The 27580-nt window shown below is 38.6% G+C and overlaps 2 protein-coding genes across 7 annotated transcripts in view; one reads left to right on the top strand and one right to left on the bottom strand.

The window, feature by feature from the left end:
- The window catches only part of casd1 (CAS1 domain sialic acid O acetyltransferase 1), a 109776-nt gene extending 94699 nt beyond the window's left edge, over positions 1 to 15077 (top strand). For all 3 annotated transcript variants that reach the window (XM_087987146.1, XM_087987145.1, XM_087987147.1), the window contains 4 exons: positions 173 to 313; positions 1219 to 1296; positions 1392 to 1484; positions 10948 to 15077. In XM_087987146.1, the coding sequence (XP_087843272.1) occupies positions 173 to 313; positions 1219 to 1296; positions 1392 to 1484; positions 10948 to 11211 (576 nt within the window). In that variant the 3' untranslated portion in view covers positions 11212 to 15077. The remainder of the gene's footprint in view (positions 1 to 172; positions 314 to 1218; positions 1297 to 1391; positions 1485 to 10947) is intronic.
- An 8311-nt stretch (positions 15078 to 23388) lies between these two features.
- sgce (sarcoglycan, epsilon) overlaps positions 23389 to 27580 on the bottom strand; it is an 81256-nt gene continuing 77064 nt past the window's right edge. For 3 of the 4 annotated variants that reach the window (XM_043689933.2, XM_043689930.2, XM_043689931.2), the window contains 2 exons: positions 27540 to 27574; positions 23389 to 23770 (listed from right to left, as the gene is read on the bottom strand). In XM_043689933.2, the coding sequence (XP_043545868.1) occupies positions 23723 to 23770; positions 27540 to 27574 (83 nt within the window). In that variant the 3' untranslated portion in view covers positions 23389 to 23722. The remainder of the gene's footprint in view (positions 23771 to 27539; positions 27575 to 27580) is intronic. The other variant, XM_043689932.2, reaches the window with a different exon arrangement.

The raw sequence follows: 27580 nt of genomic DNA, 5'->3' as shown, positions 1-27580 counted from the left end.
GATCATTCCAAAATCATTTTAAACTGTATTCTGCGTACCCTGAAATGTTGATTAAAAATGGCTTGTGCTAGTACTACTTTTGAGTTTAAATGCATACATGACTACAATTGCTTAAAATTATTCTATGTAATTATAACCACTCTTAATTTCATGTTGTTCTGTTTCTGTATAGGCAGTCCTACATGGTATGGTATTTGCCTTCCTTTATAGTATATTAAAGAAAAATCACCTGCTTTCTGAAGGCAAAGGAGAGACATTGTTCGCACCTAGGTTGTCGTCTTTCTTTCTTTTCACATCAGTAGTTGTATTTTTGGTGAGTTTGACAAATTATAATGTAGGTAAATAAGATTATTAACGCTAGTTTTGTATGGTGTGGGGTAATACTAAGGTGACACAATTATAGTTGCAGTTAGGTGCCTCTCAGAAATTGAAATTCAAACTGATTTGTGGCACTATTGAAGCAGCAAGTGGGGTAGGTAACTTAAAATTAAAATTTGTTCTTAACATACACAATACTCAAAGATTGTATTCCTCATTGAAAGAACAACTACTTTTAAAAAAAACTGAACCCCAAGCTGGTGAGTGTATAATTTAGCACCCTCCTGTGCCCACTGACTTTGTTCTTATTGTTCACGTTTATCTTTTGTCATCCGTGCCAGCCACTTGCCTCCATTTCTTCTCCTTTTTTGCTCTGGTACCTTCTATGGAGATATGAAAAAATACAGCAAATACATCACAATTCTCCCAGCTGCTGAAAAAATGGAAAGCGCAGATAGAGGATCCTCAATATCAATCCAAATACATTTTTTCATTGGGTAGCCTGATTTTACACCAGGGCACTTTAATAGAAGATTTTCCCCAACAGGAAATAACATTGTAAATCAATCCATTCCAGCTCTTTGTTCATAATGGGAGTAGGGGTGAGAAACTTGTTGGTTTACTATAACTTTTTGGCCTATTGTATTGATGAATACATGTAGGTTATTGAGAGAACATGAGTTAACAAAAATCTTTGAAATATAGGGAACTGGATTGTATTTCTTCCTGTAGGTAACATCTTCTGAACATCATATTGTAAATTTATTGCTATGGAGCTACAGATTAATAGCCAAATATGAGATTAACATCAATGCAGATTATACAGAATATGTATATGTTTTCACTTTTGATGTGTAAGTATATGTCACAACAAGTAAACAACTAATGTTATTTACACAGACTTATTCAATATGGTGTGCCAACTGTAAAAACAAAACTGAGTGCAATGAACTTCATCCTTACTTCTCTGTGTTGCAGGTATTTCCTTTTTATTTCTGTTTTAAATTTAAATTGTGCTATAAATATGTAATATACACTAATAATGAGATAAACCTTTTTTTTATTTCTTCCAGATCTTATCTTTCATTCTTATTAGGAACATTCCTGGTTATGTTCGTTCTGTGTACAGTTCGTTTTTTGCCTGGTTTGGCAAGATTTCCTTGGAAGTAAGTACCCCATACAATGTTTAAGTTCACTTCAAGTAAGTTCAGTCTGAGAATTTAAAAATTGAGATGAAAATCTGGGGAACTTAAGTGAAGTTAGAGAATGAAAAAAGTCCCTTGCACATATATTTTCATAAATGCCAGGCATTTCAAAGCACTTTACAATCGATGAAGTATGTTTAAAGTGTAACCACTAGTGTAATATAGATTTTGCATCCACCTGACAGGGCAAAGAAGCCTCCAGCCGTGCAACATCCCCAGTGGAGTGCAGTCTTAGTTTCGTGCTCAAATTCTGGAGTGTGACTCAAACCCAGATTTTCTGATTTAGAGTAGAGGCAATGGTAACAGACCGAGCTGATCCACTGAGTAGTGCATTAATACTGATTGGTGTATTAAGGTATATGGGCAAGAAGAAGATGGGGTTACAGAGGAATAAAATGAAATGAACTGAGCAAAAATAGGAGGAATGGAAAGAAAAAGCATATATTGCAGGGAGGTTTTAAAAAACGTGGAATTGAGTGGTGGAGGGGGGAAGGTGTGCTGAGGTGAGAGTGAAATGTGTGCCAAGAACTACTTCAGAAAGATTGTATGTTTATGATGTGATTTTCTTTTCACCTCCATCCCCTTAAAGCCTAGTGGTCAATTACTTCAGGTAGTATTGCTCTTTGACATTATATCCACTACCTACTGCTGCTATATCTTTGAATTATTAAATATATTGAGTAGCCTTTAGTATTTTCAGTAATTCAGTTTAACAGCTTTTATTCAAAACATTAGTCTCTTTGCAAGTTCCTTTAAGTTTTTAAAAGAAGTTGCAGCATTTAAATTGTTGCATTTTGTGTGAGACTGCCAACAAGTGGAAAATAGGCTGAGGCATTGTTATAGTAGGATTAGAATGAGGAGCCGTGCTCTGAATTTGAGATAAGTAGAAATCATCCAATAAGGCAAGAATGGATAGCACTCCTTTGCAATCTTATTTTTGTGTTGAACACATGTAAAACAGACAGACTATTGTTAACAAGGGGCAATGAGAATGCCTTCTTCCCACCCTTTTCTTCTCTCCTTGCCTCTCTCCTTTTTTTAGAAAAGTGCATTGGATCTTTATATGATATTCATGGGCCACGAACCAAGCTGGTGTAATTTTTCATGTTCAGCTAGCCATTTTAAAGCTCACTGGTAAAACAAAACAAGATCAAAATTGTATTTTTACCACTATAAGGGCAAGGATCAAACATTTCAAATTTATCACAAAAATATTGCCTGTGCTATGTTGAAACTTGTGTTTTAAAAAACCAGATCTGAACATCTGGTGGGCGGCACGGTGGCACAGTGGTTAGCACTGCTGCCTCACAGCGCCTGAGACCTGGGTTCAATTCCTGCCTCAGGCGACTGACTGTGTGGAGTTTGCACGTTCTCCCCGTGTCTGCGTGGGTTTCCTCCGGGTGCTCCGGTTTCCTCCCACAGTCCAAAGATGTGCAGGGTCAGGTGAATTGGCCATGCTAAATTGCCCGTAGTGTTAGGTAAGGGGTAAATGTAGGGGTATGGGTGGGTTTCGCTTCGGCGGGTCGGTGTGGACTTGTTGGGCCGAAGGGCCTGTTTCCACACTGTAATGTAATCTAATCTAAACATAAGTATAAATGAGCTTCATAATCACACTGAAACCTATTTTGATAATTATGTAACAAAGTATTCTGCTGAACTGATTTTTGAACAACTACAGTTAGACAATATTCTTCAAGTCGCTTAAGTTGTAAAGGCAACAATGCCATCAGGAAAGGTTTGATGTTCAAAATCTCTATCTGTAACTATTTTCTTTGTCGGTCCAAGTGTTCTTAGGCATGTATTTATGACATACGGTGTAATTTTTACCAGTTTTATTAGGATATTCGTGATCACTGTGGATATCTGCCAGAATTGAGACTAGCCTGATTGCAATGACACTGTTTTTCACCCATATGGCACATGCATGAGTATTTTGGGTCTAAAGCCTCTAGTTAATACCTACTCTTTGTCATATATCATGAAAATCATTAGGAGTACAGGCAATTTTTCTATAACGAGATGGTTGCATTTTTGTGCAACCCCACATTATAGAAAAATTGCACTTAAGCAACAACGCGATGTAATCACATTACAGCCAACGCATATTTTAAAAGTTGGCACTTTTGAAACAGTGTCCCCAATTTGTCAATTGCATTTCAGCGAATTCATGTTAACAGAACACGTGTTATAGCAGAATGATTTGTAAGTCATTTGGTCTTCAAGCCTGCTTTGCCGTTTAACAAGATCATGGTTGATCTGAATATGATGTTACCTCCAGTTTCCTGCCAAAGGTCCCCCATAACCCTTGACTCCTTTAATCAAAATGCTGACTCGACATTGTGTATAATTAATCCTCCTCATCTCCCACCTTAAATGGGAGACCCCTTATTTCATACTGAGCCCCCAGTTCTAAACTCCCATGAAAGGGAAGCATCCTCCTAGCCAAGTCAACCCAGACTCTTGCAATTCAATAAAGATCACCTCTTAATTTACTGAAGTCTTTGCAGTGCTGTAGCGATTTTTTTCCACTCCATCTGTCTTGCTATAAAAGTTAGCATTCCTTTTGCCTTCCTAATAATGTTGTACCTGCATGCAAGCTGTGTAACTCATATACCGGGTCACGCAAATAACCCTGTGCCAGAGTTTTCTATATTTTCTCTCTATTTATATAATTACCAGCTTTTTCAGTTCTCCTTGTCAAAGTGGACAAATTTACATCCAATTATACTCCATTTACCGCAGTTTTGCTAACTCACTTAACCTATTTCTTGGCCTTTGCAGATTGTGTCCACAATATGCTTTCCTAAATATTACCGAGCTGTAACTGGTCTCTGTGGCACTCCACTAATTAGTTTTCTGACCTGAAAAAAGCTAATTTATTCTGATTCTCCATTTCCTGTTAACCAGGTAATCCTCTATTCATGCTCATATTATCCCTCAAAACTATATGGAATTTATCAGATACTTCTCAGGAAATCCAAGCACACCATATCCATTGGTTCCCATTATATACCTTGTTTGTTACTACTTCAAAGGTCTCTAATAAACTAGCCAAACATCTGTTTCTTTCATAAAACAATGTTGACTTTTCCTGATTATATTTTGATTTTCTAAATGTATTGGCATTAGTTCCAGCATAATAAACTCTCAGATTTTCCCAATAACAGATATTAGGCTAAATGGACTTTAGTATCCTGTTTGCTGGTTTCCTCATTTCATAAATGGAGCAATGACATTTATGGTTTCCCAATCCACTAGGATCTTTCCAGAATCCAGGGAATGTTGGTAGGATGCAACCATTGCATCCACTATTCCTGCATTAATTTCTTTTAATACCCTAGGATACAGATCATTAGGATTCAAGGGATTGGGCAACCTTTAATCCCATGAGGATTTTCAGTTTGTTTTCTTTAATGACCATTAGAATTAGAAATGGCTATGTTGTCATATGTACTCTAAGTACAGTGAAAAGTTTATTAGCTGCCACTTACAGCACCATCTTAGGTAAAAAGGTGCCTGTGTAAATTTTTAAAGTTCAGAAGACAAGCATCACAGTCTTGTCTCCAAAGGGTCTCTGCAGCATGCTAATGCAATGGGCCTTGTGGTTTGACTACTGGCAGCTGCCCTGCTCATGCACTGGACGACTGCTGCTACACTTCTCATCAGGCTGCTAGCCAAGTTCTGCACTGGAGAGCTGCCACTGGCATCCCCACCCCGGCTGCTGGTCTCTGGCATCCCTGCTGACCCCACTTTGGAGGCTGGGGCCAGGTGTCCGAGGTTGTGAGAGGGAAGAGAAAGTAAAAGAATGGGCAGAGTGGAGGAGCGCTAGCTGGAGCATGCAGTACTCCAGCAGAGGCCTCCACAGCATCCTGTACAACCTCAACATGACGTCCGAACTCCTTTACTCAAAGGTCTGACGGGAGATGTGCTTCAACATCTTTTTAGCCACCCTGTCTACCTGTGATGCAAACTTCAAAGAATTATATATCTGAGCCCATAAGTCTCTGTTCTATAACACTTCAGTGGGCCCTACAATTAATTGTATAAATCTTGCCCTTGTTTGTTTTACCAAAATGCAATACTTTGGATTTATTCAAATTAAACACCTGCCAATCCTCAGCCAAATGGCAGTACTTCCTTAAATGGCATGGTTTTTGTGCCATCCTTTATTTTAATCTATTTTTCCATCCACTTAAGTCAATTCAATATTTCTACCCTTGTAATTCCTTTTGTTTTAGGATGCTACTCTTAGACCCATGTTTGTTAGTGTCAACCTGAGTGTGCATTTTTTTCATGTTATGCTCACTGCTAGATGCTGGTTTTATAGGAGGCTATAAATTTATTCTGTTTTACAACCAGGTTGAGAATGACTTCCTTTCCTTTGGCTTTGTGAAGATTGGCCTAAGAAATTTTACATTTTCACTCTCTGGAGTAACCATGTAGGCTACCGTGGCCATTTTGATTTGTCCAATCTTGAAGATTAAAATTGATAGCAATGCTTTTCTTGCAAACCCTCTTTCGATCTTGTATAATCATCCAAACTTTCTCAGGAGGGCTGTAAGCTATTTCCAGATGTCACCTCCTTCCTTTGAGAATCAGTTTGGGTGGCAGAATGAAATATGCCTTTGAAGCAGCGTAATGTATTATTACTTTACTAACTTATATTTTTTAAAGTAACAGAGCTACCCCATCACCTTTGCTGCTTGTCCTTCCAAAATGTTAAATAGCAGGCCTCAGCCTTGGTCACCTTGCAATCATGTATCTGCAGTGGCTATCAGATTATACTCATTGATTTAAGTGTTTGTGATTGATTCATCCATTTTATAACAAATGTCAGAAGCATTTGGTTTTGTTTATTTACCATTTTTCTACATTCTGACTTTTATTGGCTGGTACACTCTTACGTTTCTATACTCTAAGCCTTCCTGTCAGACTCTGATTATCAGAACTTACATCATTGCTGTGCTCTGACCTTTATTCTTGCTCTATAACTTTCCTGAACTCTCCTTGTGATCCGTCCATGCCAACAACACCCCCCCCCCCCCCCCCCCCCCCCCACACCAACCCTTCCAGTCCTATCAGCCCTACACTCCCTCTATTTAATTTAAGGCCCTTTCTGCAACCCTCTTTCTATGATTCCTTGGACTGCATAGTTCAGGTGAAGACAGTCCTGACATTGCAACTTCCTTGCTCCCTAGTACTCGAGTATCAGAACTCACTTCTCCAACAGTAATCTTTGAGCATGTCTTAAACTTCCTGATCTTGCCTATCACCAACCAATTTGCTTACGACTAAGGTACCAATCCAGAGATTGTTAACTTTTAGGGGACTGATTTGTCATTTAGCCTCTAGCTTGTATTAACCATTCTTAAACAGATCATTTTTGTAATTCCTAGTTGATGGAATCCATGTGGACCACAACACATACAATCAAAAATACTACGTGAGCAGGGGCAAAATGGCACAGAGTAAATAAATTCAAAGAGTTAAATGCATGGCTCAAAAATTGGTGGGGTTGGAATGGTGTTCAAATCATGGGGTACTTGAACTAATATTGGAGTAGAAGAAAGCTGTTCTGGTGATGTAGTCTCTATTTGAACTGTACTGAGATCAGTGTAATGGTGAATCTAATAACTAGAACTGTAGAAAGAGCTTCAGTTAATCAGAGTAGGGGAAAACTTGGGAGAAGGATAACACAGGCTTATAAAGCAAAAGAATACAGCCGTGTTGCATAGAAGTTATTTAGATAATACTATCCAGAGTGGGACAGGACAGCCAAAAAGGAGCAAAAAAAATTGTAGAAAGGCAAAATTAAATGTTCTTTGCTTAAATGCATGTAGAGTCATAGAGATGTACAACATGGAAACAGACCCTTCGGTCCAACCCATCCATGCTGACCAGATATCCCAATCCAATCTAGTCCCACCTGCTAGCACCCGCCCCATATTCCTCCAAACCCTTCCTATTCATATATGCATCCAAGTGCCTCTTAAATGTTGCAATTGTACTAGCCTCCACCACTTCCTCTAGTAGCTCACTCTACACCTGTACCACCCTCTGTGTGAGCAAGTTGTCCCTTAGGTCTCTTTTATATCTTTCCCCTCTCACCCTAAACTTATGCCCTCTGGTTCTGGACTCCCTGACCCCAGGGAAAAGACTTTGCCTATTTACCCTATCCATGCCCCTCATAATTTTGTAAACCTCTCCAAGGTCACCCCTCAGCCTCCAGGGAAAACAGCCCCAGCCTGTTCAGTCTCTCACCATAGATCAAATCCTCCGACCCTGATAACATCCTTGTAAGTCTTTTCTGAATCCTTTCAAGTTTCACAACATCTTTCCGATAGGAAGGAGACCAGAATTGCAGGCAATATTCCAACAGTGGCCTAACCAATGTCCTATATAGCCGCAACATGACCTTCCAACTCCTGTACTCAAAACTCTGACCAATAAAGAAAAAACACCACCTTCACTATTCTATCTACCTGCGACTCCACTTTCAAGGAGCTATGCATCTGCACCCCAAGGTCTTTGTTCAGCAACACTCCCTAGGACCTTACCATTAAGTGTATGAGTCCCGGTAAGATTTGCTTTCCCAAAATGCAGCTCCTCGCATTTATCTGAATTAAACGCCACCTGCCACTTCTCAGCTCATTGGCCCATCTGGTCAAGATCCTGTTGTAATCTGAGGTATCCCTCTTCGCTGTCCACTACACCTCCAATTTTGGTGTCATCTGCAAACTTAAAAACTATACCTCTTATGCTTGCATCCAAATCATTTATGTAAATGACAAAAAGTAGAGGACCCAGCACCAATCCTTGTGGCACTCCACCGGTCACATGCCTCCATTCTGAAAAACAACCCTCCACCACCACCCTCTGTCTTCTACCTTTGAGCCAGTTCTGTATCCAAATGGCTAGATCACCCTGTATTCCATGAGATCTAACCTTGCTAATCAGTCTCCCATGAGGAACCTTGTCGAATGCCTTACTGAAGTCCATATAGATCACATCTACAACTCTGCCCTCATCAATCCTCTTTGTTACTTTTTTTAAAAACTCAATCAGGTTTGTGAGACATGATTTCCCATGCACAAAGCTATGTTGACTATCCCGAATCAGTCCTTGCCTTTCCAAATACATGTACATCCTGTCCCTCAGGATTCCCTCCAACAACTTGCCCATCAGACTCAATGGTCTATAGTTTCCTGGCTTGTCCTTACCGCACCATATTAGCCAACCTCCAGTCTTCCGGCACCTCACCTGTGACTATCAATGATACAAATATCTCAGCAAGAGGACCAGCAATCACTTCTCTCGTTTCCCGCAGAGTTCTCGGGTACACCTGATCAGGTCCTGGGGATTTATCCACTTTTACCTATTTCAAGACATCCAGCACTTCCTCCTCTAATCTGGACATTTTGCAAGATGTCACCATCTATTTCCCTACAGTCTATGTAGTAGTCAAAACAAAACTAATAACAGCATAAAGCTTATTTGGTATAATCTTATAGCCATTATGGAGAGATGTTTCCAAGGAGATCAAAACTGCAGTTAATTGAGATAATAGCGACATGTAAAAAGGAAAATAGAGTAATGGCTCCTTTTCATGAGAACTGGCAAAGGTAGCCATGAGGAATAATTCCATTGAATGTATTAGGGACAGTTTCCTAGAACAGTGCTGTCTTATGGAGGGTGGTGTCTTTTTCCTTTCCCGTTTATTTCAACCTCACCAGAAATAGGTTGCCTAGGCATTTGTCAAATTGACTTACTTCCAAAAGGCATTTGATAAAGTTTATTACACAAAATAAAAGTTCATGGTACAAGGGTATCATGAGATTTTGATCAATTGATTGGCTGGCTAGCAGGGAGTAGGCATATTGGGATTCTCGAGGTTTGGGTAAAGATTTGTAGCTTGGGTGCCTGTTGTTGTAGTTGTGGGAATGTTCGCCGAGCTGGAAAATTGATTTACAGATGTTTTGTCCCCTTTCTAGGTGACATTCTCAGTGCTTAGGAGCCTCCTGTGAAGCGCTGCTGCACTGTGCCTTCTAGAATTTATTTGGTTTTGTTCCTGCTGCTTCCAGTTCTTCAATGCAGTGATTGGTATATTGGATCTAGGTCAGTGTGTTTATTGATGGAGCCCATGGATGAGTGCCTCAAGGAATTCTCTGGCAGTCCTCTGTTTAGCTTGTCCTATTATCATTGTTATCCCAGTTGAATTTTTGGTCCTTGTCATCTGTATATATGGCTACTAGGGACAGCTGGTCATGGCATTTAGTGGTTAGTTGGTAGTCATGGATGCTGATTGCTAGTTGTCTGCCTGTTGGTCCTATATAGTGTTTCAGTGACAGGGACCACAAATATAGTGACAGGGACCACAAATTCGACTGGAACAACATAATGATAATTGGACAAGCTAAACAGAGGACATCCGGAGAATTTGTAGAGGCGTGGCACTTATTCATGGACTCCATCAATAAACAAATTGACCTAGATCCAATATACCGACCACTGCAATGAAGAACTGGAAGCCATCAGGAACGAAACCAATTAAATTCCAGAAGAGAAAGTACAGCAGCGCATCACAGGACATTCCAAAGCACTGAGAATGTCACCTAGAAGGGGGACAAAACATCTATAAATCAACTTTCCAGGTCAGTGAATTTACCCACAACTACGGCATATTGGGACTCTTTTTGATTGGCAACATGTAAAGACTAATGTGCCATAGGGATCAGTGCTGGGAGCTCAACTGCTTATAGTTTTTATAAGTGATGGATGAAGGGACTGTTGTGAAATTAACTGACCACTCGCAGGAGAAAAGGAAAAACAAGATGTGTAGGGAGTGTGTCGAGGCCTCAAAATATATAGTTAGATTAAATGAGTGGGCAAAGATCTGATAAATCTAATGTGGAATTGTCCATTTTGGCAGGAAGAATGTAACAAACATATTTAAATGGTGAGAGATCACAGAGATCGGAGGTGCAGAGGGATTTGATGACTTCGTGCATGTATTGTAGAAGTCTAGTATGCAGGCACAGAGTAATTAGGAAAGCAAATAGTACATTGTCTTTTATTGTGATGGTCAGTGAATACAAAAGTAGGAAAGTTTTTATAGAGGGCTGTAATGAGATCAAATCTGGGATAGTGTGTATATATTCATCATCACCTTATTTAAAGGAAGATGTAAATGTGTTTGAAGGGAATTCAGAGAAGATTTGTGACGCTAACGCCTGGGTTGCTTCATGAGGAAAGGTTGGACAGGTACAGGCTTGTATTTATTTTGTTTATTTCAGATTCTGAGCATTCTTTTTCTTTTGTAGGATTTGATTGTATTCACCCTAGCTTCAAACAGAATCTTGGTCTTGTTAAAACTTTGAACTGATTGTACGTACATACCTTTCATATTGAAACCTTTTTCTTTCAGCTTTTCATATGCCAATATCATATCTGGCTTGCAGCAGATACCAAAGGAATCCTCGTGCTCATTCCCGGCAACCCAGTGCTCAACATTATCATCAGCACTTTTATTTTTGTGCTAGTTGCTCACGAAATCTCTCAGATCACAAATGATCTTGTACAGATAGCCATTCCCAAAGATAATTATGTTGCACTGAAAAGACTGCTGTGTGCAACAGTGTTTTTATTGGCGCTTCTCACATTGTCAACTGTTGAACAATTGAACAAGTAACTGAAATAATGACTGAGGAGGCTCCAGTACCTATTTTGACTTTCATATTTAATAAAGAAAAAACCTCAAAGAATTGTGTATTGAGAGGAAGAAAGCTTAAAGTCTGTGCAACACTACGATTCTTCATAATATCAAATCTGAAGAAAACATACTGATGTAAATAGACATGATGAAAATGTTTGGTTACATTATGATCGATTTGAAAGCCACTAAGTATTGGGATAATTGATGGAGTGACTACTGAAACGGTAGCATCTTTTGATATGCTATTTCATGAGATTTTCTATTTGGGTATACAGTATTTCTTGGGCACCTGTTGGTTATGATGTGACTTCCAGTTCAAATATTCCATATTTTCACTTAATTTCTTCAACTGTAATTAGTCCAATTTTATGAAGACAGCATTTTGGGATATCTACTGACGTAAAGTTTGGTCCTTGATATCTTTAGGTATCTATTCACTGAAAATTAATTCTCTAATGCTGAGGAGTTTGACATGTTTTATTTTCCTCTATCCCTATGCTGTGATGTTGGGCAAAGTAACTTTCTTTCATAGTTCACGTATAGGTGCAGTATAAAAAAAATTAATATCACTCTGGAGCACTGACAAAATGAATAGACTGGGAGTTTGTTCACTGAATTATTCCTGACTTGAAAGAGATATGTTGGTTGTTACCTGTGATTGTAGTATTGCATTACTGGAAAAATTAGGCTGCCAACAAATTTCAACCACTGCTAACACTCATCTACTGTTTCATTTCTCCCTTTTAAAGAAAGGAAAACATTTTACTTTATTGTGAAATAAATGGTTAATTCTCAAAGTAAGTACATTCACCAGTTTAAAACTCCTAATTTGAAGTGTTGTCAATATGGACTGAAACACTGATCTAATTATAGACTCCTGCTCCGTGTGCAAGTGAAGTAGCCAACAACTTGTAAATTTAGTTAGTACGATTTAATGACCAGTTCCAGTGTTTGTGGCCATTTAAACCTGTATGATAAATTATGTTTTATGATTGTTAGATTATATTAGCTCTTACTAACAGTGCGCTAAAATTTGTTTATTAGTTTTTTTTAAAAAGACAAACGTACTTGCTGCTACAATTTAGGCATTTTAAAAGTTTTGTAGCAGGAAGAAAGGGAAGAAGAGGCGCTAAGGATTTATTACACATTTAAGTTCACTGACTATTTCCTAAATCAGACTTGCACTGCATTTCACAAGTTAATTCATGTAAAAAACCTGATTTGTGTTTTGAACAAATGGCCATACTGAATGCTTTAAACTCATCTTGTTTATGGATTTTTAAAATATCGATATGTTCTCTCTAATGTCAGATATATTTGTAGGAAACTGTCAGGTAACTTATTGATGCCAAATTCTTATTCACCTGATTAGATTTTAACCATTTTCATTAGTCAAATTGCTCAAGAGTATGAAATAGTTGAGTATGATTTTTGATATGCAAGGTGCCATAAATCATTGTTACTGATATCTATTTAAATCATGGTAACATTTCTGCCTTAATTTGTCAGATTTACAAACCCTGCAGTATGTTATTTTTCACTTAATTCTTTTCATGTGAATTATCTTTGAATTTCAGCACATCTGCATATTTAGTAGTAAATACTTGAAGTTGTAGAACTACTTTTCAAATTACACATACTAATGGTGGAGATCTTGCAGTGTGACTGCACAAAAAAATGTTTTTGAGGAATTCTGTGCTTAAGTGCCATTTTAACCCATCTTACTACGATAAAGATGAGATATCAAAATCAGGAGCACTCAAAATAGTATCCTTTCTAATTTATCAAGATTTTTAAAAATTAGTTCTTAAAATTAATGAATTTCACATAACATTCCTTCCCTTCTCTCCAGTTGATGTGTGGTAAAGGTGCTTTAGCGTTGAGAATAGCCAAACTAGAAGATTCTAGATTTGACTGAAGACTAGATGTACTGATTTCATTGTGATCGGTACAACATTCCTTAGTAACATTAACTATTTCCTCTTGGAAAGTGTGCTTAATACTTTGGTAATAGTTCAAAACCACATGAAGCAGGACCTTGTTGGCAAGGTACCGTGCAACTGTGCCCAGCATCTTATATATTGAGCAGGAATTTAATCTTTTCAGACATGTATCAAAGATTTCCTCATTTTGGAGGAAGGTGATAGGCGGGGGAAATTGAGTTTCTCAGTGCAATCAGTCAAATTTTTCGTATTGTTCATACTGTTGTTTGTGAATCCCACATTTGGTTGGGCTTTATTTATTTTACTAAATTGTTAATTTTTCTGAAAATCTATGAAATCAATGACCTGAGTAACTTTTTGCACTAAGAATTTCATTTTGTAATATTCCAATACTCGCACGTGCTTTTCTTTGTAACATGTTTTGTTTGTGAATGATCTCTGTAGCCTTCAGAACCTTTGGGTCACCAGAACTGGAGTGATTTTGTATGTTCCTTTCTGTTTGTTAAACTTCATTTTGAAATGATGGCTTGACTGAAGAATTTACTGCACTTAATCGGGATTTCAGGCTTGAATAAATTCCTACAGTTACAGAAATTAATATAAGTCCAGTATAATGTAATTCCAAATGTTAATCTTTGACAGTTCTTATTGCACTCGGAGTCACATCTTTTTAGTACCACATTTATATTTGAGTTCTTGCAGTATTTCAGGTCAATCATATTTTGTGTATAGATTAACTTTTTTCTGTTTTTGAGATTTTGCACTTATGAAGAGCTGTGAGACTGTGGTAAGTTTATAATTGAACAGTTTTTCCTGAAACAGCTGAGTGCTAGTTAAAATGTTCTGAACTGAGTTTCATTTACAATTTAGTGTTGTTTGTAATGGATTTCCTAGGTAGTTTGAGATGTGAAAATTTAATGTTGTAGTGTTTAAAAACAAAATTTATATTTTGTACAGTTTTTAATCGTGAATTCTTTAGGATTGTTTTGCAGATTTATGGAATTGATTTTTTTTGTGGTTTTGTTTAAAAACTAAAAAATTATGTTATAAAGCTACAGTATCATTCAGTGATGTTTACTCTTAAATTGTATGGAAGATTTTCACCTGGTTTCATGATTGAATTCAGTTTCTCTTTACATTTATTTAATTTCTGGGCCACATGTAAAATAACTGGCTATGATAAGCATAAATAAATTGGTCTGACTTATGGAAATTGAGGAATGCATGATGTTTAAATTTTTTCCAATGTGTTTGTAGTTTGATTTGTGTTTAGTGGTTTGCTAAGCCACTAACTGTTCAAATGTGTACCTCGTATTGAACGTGTCAAACCTAAAATAAATTTCCCATGTTTTGTACGTTTACTGTGTTTACGCGGAAATTGGTTTTGACAAAATTTCAAGTTTCCATCAGCTCTGGAAACCTGCAAGACTAGGAAAGCATTAATGCACAGTAGTTTAAAAGCAAGCTTCTGCATTCTAAATAATGCAGATTTTCTGTTTCTCTAAAATGCTCGTTAATTATAATTTAAACGTTTCTTTCTGTCTGGTTAGTTTGTAAACTGTATTTTATTCAGTTTTGTAATATATTCAATTTGAAACACCTGTTATGGGCCTACATTGATATGCATAAAGTTAGATTTTTAAAAATTTATGTAATCAATGTCTAATGGAATGAAGCTGGAAAATTAATGGCAGCCTGTTTAACTACATAGAAAATTCCTTCATTTTTGAGCTTTTTATAATGGCTCCTATTTTAGGGTGAGTATGCTGAACAATGGAAAACTGCAGTTTGTCGTTTGCTTTGTTTAGTTAGTCCAATGAAATGTTTTCTTTCTTCCCACTTTGAACTGATCCAAATGTAATCCCAGGTACTTTTATTAAATGCCTCCGTAAACATGCAGTGTTTGCTATTGCCAGAATGTTGTTTTGTTTTGAGTTTTTTTAATAGTTGAGGTAGATAATTGGCATTTGTTGCCGTTAATGCATTTGTTGCTTAATATGGCACAAAATTCCCATAAGAAAAAATTGTACTCCATTCAGATTATATGTTTAAAAGTTATTGAATATATAAAGCTTTAAAAGAACAATACTGAACTGTGCAATCATGTCCATAATTGTCACTTTAAAAGTTGTCTGCTCAGAATAAGCAAATTATATAGTTTCATAATTTATAGTAAAATCATCCAGTAATATGAATAGACTGATGTGCAATAAATCCTTGTCAAATTATAAAATGACTCTGGTGAGTCTGATAGGTTCCTACATTGTTGGAATTAGTAGGAACAGATGAAAAGCCTGGATTAAAAATAACACTTGAGGTGAGTGACCAAATATGGTCCATTGTGAGTAAATTAGTTTGAGTGCATTCATCAAACTAGTGCAGATATTTTTACTTCCCCACTTCCCCACCGTGCCCCCCCCCCCCCGTGGTGGGCGGCACGGTGGCACAGTGGTTAGCACTGCTGCCTCGCAGCGCCAGAGACCCGGGTTCAATTCCCGCCTCAGGCGACTGACTGTGTGGAGTTTGCACATTCTCCCCGTGTCTGCGTGGGTTTCCTCCGTGTGCTCCGGTTTCCTCCCACAGTCCAAAGATGTGCAGGTCAGGTGAATTGGCCATGTTAAATTGTCCGTAGTGTTAGGTAAGGGTTAAATGTAGAGGTATGGTTGGTTTGCGCTTTGGCGGGTCGGTGTGGACTTGTTGGGCCGAAGGACCTGTTTCCACACTGTCAAGTAATCTAATCTAATCTAAGCTATCCTTCTGAATTTCCAATGTAAATTCAAATAAATGTTAATGCCAAAGTAAAAGACAGGATTTTGTGATACTACTTTAAAACTTTCAGTATGGACTATATGTTTAAAAATCTTTAATACTTAAATAACTGCATTCATCCAAAATTTAAGTATTTCAGGAGGAATAGTTAGCTATCTCTTCCTCACTGTTTAGCCACATGTTGCTCATTGTATGGATTCCACCACTTGCAACAAGTCATAGGAATTTTAATAAACTTTTTTTAACATTTGATGACATCTCAGATTAAACCTCGAAATTGGCAAGCAGTATCTTGAAATTTGATCTAAATTTCATCCTTGGAGTTGTTTTCTTGCAACCTTCGGAAGGAACAAATCTGACCTCAAGTAGCTTGGAGGGTATAACAATTCTGCCTTAATGTTACTTACCTACAACCACTAATTGAAAATTGAACTAAACACTTCTTACTTTATTTTCAAAATGTTGAAATAAATGGTTTAAAGAGCTGCTTTGCTATACAGAACACATTTTAATTGTGAATTATTTTTAATTCACTCTGGGATACTAGTATGGCTGGCTAGGTCAGCATTTATTACCCATCCCTAATAATAAGATGGTGGTGAGCTGTTTTATTGAAGCATTGCAATCCTTAGTGCAGGTACACCCTCAGTGTTGTGAGGGAAGAGGTTCCAGGATTTTGATCCAGCAACAGTGAAGAAGCAGCTGTATAGTTCTGTCAGAATGCGGTGAGGTTTGGATCGGAATTTGCAGGTGCTGGTGATCCCGTTTCTCTGCTAGTCTTATCCTTCTAGATGGTACAGCTTGAAGATTTAAAAGATCCTATCTATGGAGCTTTGAGTTGTTTTGCAGTGCATCTCATTGGTCATGTGCACTGCTGACATTGGTTTTGGAGAGAGTGAATGTTGAAGGTGTTAAATGGGTGGCAAAAAACAGGTTCATTTGTCCGAAATGATAAAAATTACAAATTGCAAAACTAGTAACATTCATGTAAACATATTAACATCCCTCTCCAAGTTTCTACCATGTATAGCAATACTTTACCTGTGCTGCTGTATTTCCTGATGAAGGGCTTTTGCCCGAAACGTCGATTTCGCTGCTCGTTGGCTGCTGCCTGAACTGCTCTGCTCTTCCAGCACCACTAATTCAGAATTTGTTACCTTTTAGTCAATATAGCCTAGTTTTAAAAAAGGAGTCCATTGTGATCATTGCCGTATGGTGTGAGAAAGCTGAATAAAAAAATTCCAGTGTGCTAGCAACGCCACTGATTTATTGTGTGCAGTTATAAGTGAAAATGCCAATAAAGTTCTGTGATACTAAGTTGGATATGAGATTATTGCATTAAACTGCATGTAGAAGGCTTTGCCTTCATGATTCTGTGAATATTTGTTCCTTTTGACACTGGGAACAAATCTGCACTACTGTTGTCTTGTGCTGAATTTGTGGAATTATCAACATTAAATTGATGTTCTTTATTTAACATATTAAACCTCTGGAGGTTTACTCTTGTTTAATTTGATATGGTCTCTATATCTCAGCTAATAGTATGCTGCTTTTGTTTGAAAAGGGTGTTGTAGCTACGTTTGTATTTTAGATTTGTGGGCATTAGATATTCCCATTTGCAGTTTACTCTCAACTGAAAATGAGCTTTCTTGTTTAACAATTTTTCTACTGGTTAAACGAGTGCAAATCTAGTTTAGCTCAAATATAGATAATCCATGAAGTTAAATGCTATTTGAGAGCGAGTTTTGAGAAGATTTGTGGCTCAGGTTGATATTCTGGATGTAGGTTTGCTTGCTGAGCTGGAAGGTTTGTTTTCAGATATTTTGTCACCATGCTAGGTAACATCAGTGAGCCTCCGGATGAAGCACTGGTGGCATGGCCCGCTTTCTATTCGTATTTAGGTTTCCTTGGGCTGGTGATGCCATTTCCTGTGGTGACATCATTTCCTGCTTTTCTCGGGATGTTCCAACATCTCAGAAATGACTGGCAGACTACTCAGACCCTTTGACATCGTGGTAGCCCACAAACCCACTAACACACTAAAGCAGCAGCTAATGAACTTGAAATACCCTATGCAGCCAACAAGCAAAACTAATGTCATTTACAAAATACCTTGCAACCCAACCCAAGGAAACCTAAACAAATAGAAAGCAGGCCATGGCACCAGTGCTTCATCCAGAGGCTCACTGATGATGCTACCTAGTATGGTGACCTAACGTCTAAAAACGAACCTTGCAGCTCAGCGAGCAAACCTACATCCGGAACTATTTGAGACTTAGCCTGTTTAGATTCAAATGATGGATGAATCACACTTTTTGATAAAAATTAAAATGCATGCTAAATATATTGTGCACCCAAAATATTTCATTGCAGTTATTTATTGTTTGCATTTCGCATACAATGTTTTTGCTGAAAATCTCAATGTGAAATACCTGTCATTTATAGTATTTGTGAAAAAAATGAAACATAAAGGTCCCATGTAATTAGAAATGACCAATTTTGGGACTTGAATTTAAAATAACATTAAACACTTCCTTTGAAAACATTGTTCGTATGTTTAGTAATGATTCTATTTAAATTTTTTAGTCTAGCTTCTGCATTGTTATTTTTGAATGCAGTGAGAAGTTCCTTGTTCCAGATATGTTAATCTTAACTTGCTCCCCTTTTCTAGTTTTGCATGTGGCATCTACCATCTAGTACCTTGCCCATTCTTGAGCCATAGATCCAGACATCTGATTCCAATTATTAAAAAGACTACCTGCCTCGGAGAACTTATTCCCAGTACTCTCAGAAAGGTAGATGGTTGTCAAAGGAACAAAATGGTAGTTAGTTCAGAAACTGATCAGATCGATGTACCCAGTGGTAGTCTTGAGGTTCAGCAATTAATACCAAAGACAGAAAACCGGTTGCATATAAGTGGTGTGTGGCTTGAGGCTAGCAATATTTTATATCACTGGCAACATAAAGGATAAGTATTGACATTTACTTATCGGTGGGAAATATTGACACGTTTGTAAATAATAGTGTACACATGAGAAAAGTTATAAGAAGTAGATTGTTACTCTACTAGTAACTCCAAACCCAAGAGATCAAATTGTACCATGGTGAATAGTGACATTTGAAAACACGAGATGAAAATACTGCTAGAAGCTGTCACATTGTCATAATCATTTCATATGGTTCACGTGTATGATTGTTTATACTCTAGTAGAATGATGTTATGGACCAGATGAAACCCTCTCAAAATATATCAAGATGATGTCCTTAAATAAGTTAGGATTTAGGTTAAGTGTAAAGCGCAGTGTTCCAGACATGATTTGGTTGATCTCCTACTAGGTTTCAAGTAAAACACACTTTATTTTTACAAACAAAAAAAAGGTATAATTTTAACTCTATTGAAATACTTAACAAAATAAGATATTGAAATACTTAACTACTAATCATCAACTGTTCCAATATAGCAGTATCCCATAAACACCCCCTTGACAAATACAAATTCAGCAAAACAGATTTTCCTCACAGACTCTCCTCCCCAGAACAGGAGAAAGAAACACTGAAATAAACCGTCTAGCAGCAGCGAGAGAGAACTCAAGCTTTTTCTGCAGCGAAGAGAAAGCTATATCTAAAAGCTTCAGCAGCCAACTCGTAACCTGAAAACACAACAAAAATCTGGGTCTGGGAGAGCTCCACCCACTCATGCTTCTTTTGTCTAATTCAACACAAAGACTCCAGGAGCTCAAAGCTGCTTACTCACTGCTTCTGAAGCAAATATTCCAGTACCACTAACAACACCTCTCTGCAAGAGAAACCGCACAGAAGAAATCTCTTTTAAAGACACACTACTGTCACAACGGGTAGTTCCAGAGAGGAACCAAAGAGGCTATCATTGAGATGCTGGATTAGCCCATTATAACAGTCTATACTCAGGAGAAGCATGCTGCTGAAACATTCATAAAAGAGAAGGTAGAGATAACCAGAGGTATTAAAATAGCTATGTATAGTAAATTAAGTCAGCAGGACTGGACCAAACACATTTAGAGTCATAGAGATGTACAGCATGGAAATAGACCCTTCGGTCCAACCCGTCCATGCCGACCAGATATCCCAATCCAATCTAGTCCCACCTGCCTGCACCTGGCCCATATCCCTCCAAACCCTTCCTATTCATATACCCATCCAAATGCCTCTTAAGTGTTGCAGTTGTACCAGCCTCCACCACTTCCTCTGGCAGCTCATTCCATGCACGTACCACCCTCTGTGTGAAAAAGTTGCCCCTTAGGTCTCTTTTATATCTTTACCCTCTCACCCTAAACCTATGCCCTCTAGTTCTGGACTCCCTGACCCCAGGGAAAAGACTTTGCCTATTTACCCTATCCATGCCCCTCATAATTTTGTAAACCTCTCTAAGGTCACCTCTCAGCCTCCAATGCACCAGGGAAAATAGCCCCAGCCTGTTCAGCCTCTCCCTATAGCTCAAATCCTCCAACCCTCGCAACATCCTTGTAAATCTTTTCTGAACCCTCTCAAGTTTCACAACATCGTTCTGATAGGAAGGAGACCAGAATTGCATGCAATATTCCAACAGTGGCCTAACCAATGTCCTGCACAGCCACAACATGACCTCCCAAATTTGAAGATAAGGGAAGTAAAGATGAAAGTTGCAGACATACTGATTTAATCGTGCAGTCTCCCTTGAATAAAGGACATGGTGCACAAGGACTGGAGAATTGTAAATATTATGTCCTTGTTCTTTTTTGGAAAAATAAAGATAAATCCAGCAAATACAAACCAGTTTAGTGGTGGAAAAGATTTTATAAGTAATCACTCGGAATGGAATTTTACGAGTTAAAGAAAAATTGAGAAACCAGCATGGAAATGTTAAGAGGTAAATAGAAAAACTTGAACAAGTTAAACACTGTATAGTAACACAAGTGTTAAATAAAGGGAATTACAATGAAATGCAGATAGATTTGCACGAAAGACCATAAGCATGCAGTGGCTGTCATTTTAAGGATTCCTAGCAAAAATGCATTCTAGTGAGGAGGAAGGATTCAAAGAGAGGGATAAACCAACCATGGCTAATCAAGGAAGTTAAGGAGAGTATGAACATAGAACATTACAGAGCAGCACAGGCCCTTCGGCCCTCTACATTGCACCGACCTGTGAAGTTGAAAGAAAAAATATATAAGGAGACAAAATCAGTGATGGCCTCAAAGACTGGGATAAATTCAGAATCCAGCATAGGGGAACTTAAGGTAAAAAGAGAAAATAAATTACAAGGTCAAACTAATGAGGAATAAAAGAGCTTCTTTAAGTGTATAAAAAGAGGGGTCAAACTGAATATCGATCAGAAAATGAATTTGGGGAGATAGTTATGGGGAATAAGGAAATGACAGGTGAGTTAAACAGAAATTTGTATCAGTTTTTATGATGGAAGATACTTTGAACATCCCATTAATGCCAAAAAAATTGGGGGTGGAATTACGTTCCATAACCATCACGAGAGAAATAGCCTTAGACAAATTAATAAGGCTAAAGGCAGACAAGTCCTGGCCTTGATGTCTTGCATCCTAGGATTGTAACAGAGGTATCTACAGAAATAATAGATACATTGTTGCAATTTTCCCAAAGTCCTTGAATTCTGAAGAAGTACCGGAGGATTGTAAACTACCAATATGAGGCCACACTTCAAAAATGGAGGGTGTCAAAATTGAAAAACCTGTAGGCCAATTAGCTTAACATCTATTGTTGGAAAAATGTTGGTATCAGTTATTAAATAAGTAATAGAACTTTTGAAAAATCATAATCTAAACAAGCAGAGGCAGCATAGTTTCATAAAAGTAAAATTGAAGTTACTAGAATTTTTCAAATCTGTCTTGACCAGAGTGAATAGAGGGGAACCAGTAGATGTGTTGTATTTGGACTTCCAGAAGGTGTTTCACAAGGTACCTTAAAAAGGTTAAGCAATAAGTCTGTCAAGCACACAGGTACAGCAGATAATCAGAAGGGCTTAATCTTGTTTTACATTGCTTCATGTTGAGTAAGCAGTGGTGTGGATATGAGCTGTTTTGGGGCAGCAAAATGGATTTTGTTCCTTTTTTGGGAGGGGTGGTGAAATAGCCAGCTTTCTTAATATGTTGAGTATAAGATGTCATGTTGAATTCGTACAGGATGTTGGTTAGGTCTCTTCTGGAGTACTGTATTCAGTTCTGCTTGCCTTGTTATAGGAAGGATATTATTAAACTGGAGAGGGTTCAGAAAAGATTTACCAGGATGTTGCCGGGAATGGAGTGCTTCAGTTTTAAAAATCGACTGGATAAGTTGGGACTTTTTCCACAGGAACATAGGAGGTTGAGGGGTGACTTTATAGAGGTTTATAAAATCGTGAGGGGCATAGATAAAGTGAATAGGAAAGGTTTTTCCCTGAGGTGGGGGAGTTCAAAATTAGGGGTCATATTTTTAAGGCAAGAGGAGAAAGATTTAAAAGGGACATGAAGGGCAACTTTTGTTTTACAGAGTGGTTAGTGTGTGGAATGAATTGTCAGAGGAAATGGTGGATAAAGGTACAGATAGAATGTTTAAAAGACTTCACAGAAGTACATGAATAGGAAAGGTTTGGAGGATATGGGCCAAACGCAGAAAAGTGGGACTAGTTTTGTTTGGAAGCATGTTCATCGTGGACTAGTTGGACCAAAGGGTGTGTTTCCATGTTATATGACTCAGACTATAACATGCATCGCATTGCAAGTCTGATTCACTCCCATAACTTCCTTTACTATAGAATTGTGAAATGAATTTGCAAAGTGATGCTACCAAGGTGTAATAAACATTTTGCAATATGAGATGGCTGCTTCCTGCACATCCCATGAAATGTAACTTGAGTGAGACATAAATATACCGTGTGCCCCGGCAAACTATTTGTGTGTTCTCGACATACAGCCATACACTCGTGCAGGAACAAAAGGCTAAACCTGAACAACAAATGTGCGGCAGCCATCTTCCTTATTCTTGCAACAACAAGCATTTGGAAGGAAGATGAGACTATTTCAAGCTAGGCTACCTCTACAAATTGCAGCTTTGTGCTTTTGACCCACTTTCACTCCAGCAATTTTTGAAAGCTCTGGTGAATTGCTGCAAGATTCTGTATGGATGTTTTTGGTGACCACAGAAAATAACACTGTCTTGTGCGAATACGGGGACATTACGTGGAGTGATTGCTCTTGTGCAACATAGGCAGTGCGTTCAGAAGATGCATCAGACACGTAAAGGTCTGTTATTCCTTGATGTTTAAATCTGGAGCTGTAAGGTTTAATAGTTGTGTGGTCCTGGAGTCAAAAGCATAGCCATCAAGCTAATCGACAATGTTATTACCAAATTACTAAGAGCAGTATTATGAAATTTATAAAGGAATAGGTTTAAAAATTTAATGAAACTGGTAAAATGTCTTTTATAAATGTATTTATTGCATGATGCAAACATTGTTTTGGACTATAGGCAAGAGATGCCAGAATTCCTTCTGCCTATAACAGTTTACCCAGTTAAGGGCTAGCTTTTTCTAGCAAAAGTTAAATAAAATTAACGGCTTATAGAATTATATGCACAAAAAGCAACTACAACATTTACTATGTGGAGCAATTTAGAACATTGGTATCAAATACTTGACAAGCTCACTTTGTACCCAGTTTCGCCGCCATGCACGTTAGCACATCATGAAAACACATCCTGTATTTGGTCAGGGTACAGAAGAAGAATAACCTTTCCCAAGTGGAATCATATCAGGTAAATGCTTCATTCAGTTTTCCTTCATCAGGTTTGCCATTTACCTAAACATAGATGAATAGATTAATTAGTTGAACAGCACCAGACTTGTCCAAGATTATCTCAACTACATGAGATGCCAAGAGGCAGGAAATACACATTTAGTTTTTGGTAAATGTTGCTAGACTCATCAAAAGTAGTTTAGATCAGAGTGGTGCTGGAAAAGCACAGGTCAGGCAGCATCCGAGGAGCAGGAAAATCAACGTTTTGGGCAAAAGCCCTTCATCAGGAATAGACGCAGGGAACCTCCAGGGTGGAGAGAGAAATGAGTGGCTGGAGAGAAGGTAGCAAAGAGTACAATAGGTGAATGAGGGTGGGGCTGGAGATGATAGGTCAGAGAGGAGGGTGGAGTGGATAGGTGGGAAGGGAGATTGGCGAGTCATAGAGACTTACAGCATGGAAATGTGGGCCAATGGGCTGAGAAGTGGCAGATGGAGTTTATTTCAGATAAATGTGAGGTGCTGCGTTTTGGGAAGTAAATCTTAGCAGGACTTTGGTGAGGTCCTAGGAAGTGTTGCTGAACAGAGACCTTGGAGTGCAGGTTCATAGCTCCTTGAAAGTGGAGTCGCAGGTAGATAGGATAGTGCAGAAGACATTTGGTATGCTTTCTTTTATTGGTCAGAGTATTGAATACAGGAGTTGGGAGGTTATGTTGCGGCTGTACAGGACATTGGTTAGGCCACTGTTAGGAAGGAGACCAGAATTGCACGCAATATTCTATCGGAAAGATGTTGTGAAACTTGAAAGGGTTCAGAAAAGATTTACAAGGATGTTGCCAGGGTTGGAGGATTTGAGCTATAGGGAGAGGCTGTACAGGCTGGGGCTGTTTTCCTGGGGGTGTCGGAGGCTGAAAGGTGATCTTACAGAGATTTACAAAATTATGAGGGGCATGGATAGGGTAAATAGGCAAAGTCTTTTCCCTGGGGACAGGGAGTCCAAAACTAGACGGCATAGGTTTAGGGTGAGAGGGGAAAGATATGAAAAGGACCTAAGGGGCAACTTTTTCTCACAGAGGGTGGTATGGGTATGGAATGAGCTGCCAGAGGAAGTGGTGGAGGTTGGTACAATTGCAACATTTAAAAGGCATTTGGATGGGTATATGAATAGGAAGGGTTTGGAGGGATATGGGCCGGGTGCTGGCAGGTGGGACTAGATTGGGTTGGGATATCTGGTTGGCATGGACAGGTTGGACCGAAGGGTCTATTTCCATGCTGTACATCTCTGACTCCATGACCTGTCAATCTCCCTTCCCACCTATCCGCTCCACCCTCCTCTCTGACCTATCACCTCCATCCCCACCCCCATTCTCCCATTGTAACTCTTTGCTACCTTCTCCCCAGCACGCCCCCCCCCCCCCCCCCCCACCAATTTATCTCTCCACCCTGGAGGCTCCCTGCCTCTATTCCTGATTAAGGGCTTTTGCCTGAAACGTCGATTTTCCTGCTCCTCTGATGCTGCCTGACCTGATGTGCTTTTCCAGCACCACTCTGATCTAAATTCTGGTTTCCAGCATCTGCAGTCCTCACTTTTGCCTCATCAAAAGTAGTTGTTTTGTAAAATAGAGTAAAACTGAGGTCCAGTAGAGAATACCTAATGTAGCTGCTGACAGGTTCAGGTTTCATCCTTCCTTCTGTCTGCAGTGAGCTGATCACTTCCCAATTCTGTGCCACATAGACTTTTCATTTCAACAAAGCCTGGGATGGAGCATTTCAGTCATGAAGAGAGGCTGGATAAGCTCAGATCCTTCAGAGTAATAAGGTTGAGGAGGGACCTGTAAGAGGTGTATAAGATTGAGGAATGTGGACAGGGTGGATATAAAGCAGCTGTTTCCTTTAGGTGAAGGGTCAGGAACAAGGGGGTGTACTTTAAAAAATGACATGCAGGAGGTTTAGAGGGAATTTGAGGAAAACCATTTTTACCTAGAGGGTGATGAAGTCTGGAATGCAATGCCTGGGAAGGTAGTTGAGGCAGAAACCTAGTCATTTCTTTTCATGTTGCCTGGTAAGCTACTAATGGTATCAAACTGATGGCAGAACACCAGCTCAACTGGAAATGTACAATACTTGCCAATGTTGCCTATATCCCAACAGTGAAGACGAAAAGAAAAAGTAGTCCCATTTGACCTTGATTCACCTAACTAATTGTTAGGTGAATCACATCTAAAGGATGTGCTAGTGTTGGATGGGTCCAGTAGAAGTTTATAAGAATGTTCCCTGGAATGGTGGGCTAGTCATATGCAGACTCTGGGTCTGTACTCAATGGAATTTAAGGATGAGGGAAATCTGATTGAAACTTACACCGTATGGAGTGACCTGGATAGAGGGGACGTGGAGATGATGATTCTACTCGTAGGAGAGAATTATAGCCTCCAAGTGAAGGGACAACCTTCTAGAACTGAGTTGAGGAATTTCTTCAGCCAGACTGTTGAATCTGTGGAGACCACGTCATTGTGTATATTTGAGAATGAGATATATGGATTCTTATTTGGCATGGGGAGAAGGCAAGAGAATGGAATTGAGAACCACATCAGCTATGATCACATGGCCTAATTCTGCTCTTACATCTTATGGTCTAATTAGCCATCATGCAAACTGAACTGGTAACACAATTCTTAGCTTGACTGGGATTGTTTAGTAGACACTGTCCAATTGCAGAATCACCTCTGTTTTAACCCAAAGTTCTGAAATTTGCAAGCACAACGGTTAGGTCTGAACAGTATGTTGGCTGTTGCAGATAGATAAAACTATTTGATACAACATATATTGTTGTTCCTTTTGAGATCTGTTATTCTTCCCTGACTTGTGCAAGACAAAAACTTCATTATCATTTAATTTTAAATGCTAGAACACTTTTACCAAGAGTCACAGACACAGCGCCAAGGAAAGCAAATGCTCACATACTATGAAGAGGTGTGGGCGGGTGATAGTGAGCAATGAGTGGAAAGGTAGAGAGATAGGAGACAGTAAGTGTTAGAAGACTGAGGTAAATGGGGCAAGGCAAAAGGGAGAGAGACCGTTCTAAGGAGAGAATTCTAGTACATGGGACATCAACAGCTAAAGGCATAGCTGCCTGTACTGGAACAAAGTAAATATATATGAAAGGTTAGAATTGGAAAGGAACAGGGATCTGAGGATTAACAGTTTCTGCAGAGGTAGGTAATTGCTAATGTCTAGCAAAAACTCTAGCACAGCATCCAATAGGTTGCATCTTTGTCTCCACCTGCCCTTGTATGTACAGTTTGCAAGAACTCTATTTCCAGCAATTTTTATGAGAAGGAAGAGGGTGTCTGTACCTTGAAGTTAGTCACAGCATTCCCTGCATGTGTGAGCACATTGATAGGAGTAGCATTGAACACTGAGTAGCAACTCATTCATTCTGCTGAGAGGTTGACATTTCTTCAATCCACTACAATCTGTGTCACAACCTCTTCATTCAAAAATTGGGCATATGAATTTCAGACCTGGTTTAAGTGACCGGGAAGATGTCGATATTTTTTGTGGTAGCCAAAGACAAAGGCTTCAATTTTCCCCAATATTTAATTGAAGGTAATTTTGGATTGTTCACTGACGAATATTGGATAAAGTGTTACAAATCAGGCAGTGAAGGAACTGAAAGTGACAGTGAGAAGGTAGACCTATCATCAGCATACACATGGAATCTGACAGTCTTTGGATGATGCTGCCTAGGCTCGTCATTTTGATGAGAAATAGGAAGAAAGTTACATTTATGTAGTAAATAGTCAGTTATTATTTCTTTACATTCATTTGTACTTGCCTCATAATGTAGAAATGTCGACATATAATATTCTCCTCCAA

The sequence above is a fragment of the Chiloscyllium plagiosum genome, unplaced genomic scaffold (assembly GCF_037043375.1).
Source record: "Chiloscyllium plagiosum isolate Xiang-an unplaced genomic scaffold, Cpla_swu_hap1 HiC_scaffold_5, whole genome shotgun sequence".
NCBI lineage: Eukaryota > Metazoa > Chordata > Chondrichthyes > Orectolobiformes > Hemiscylliidae > Chiloscyllium > Chiloscyllium plagiosum.
This window is presented reverse-complemented; position numbering and strand designations above follow the sequence as displayed.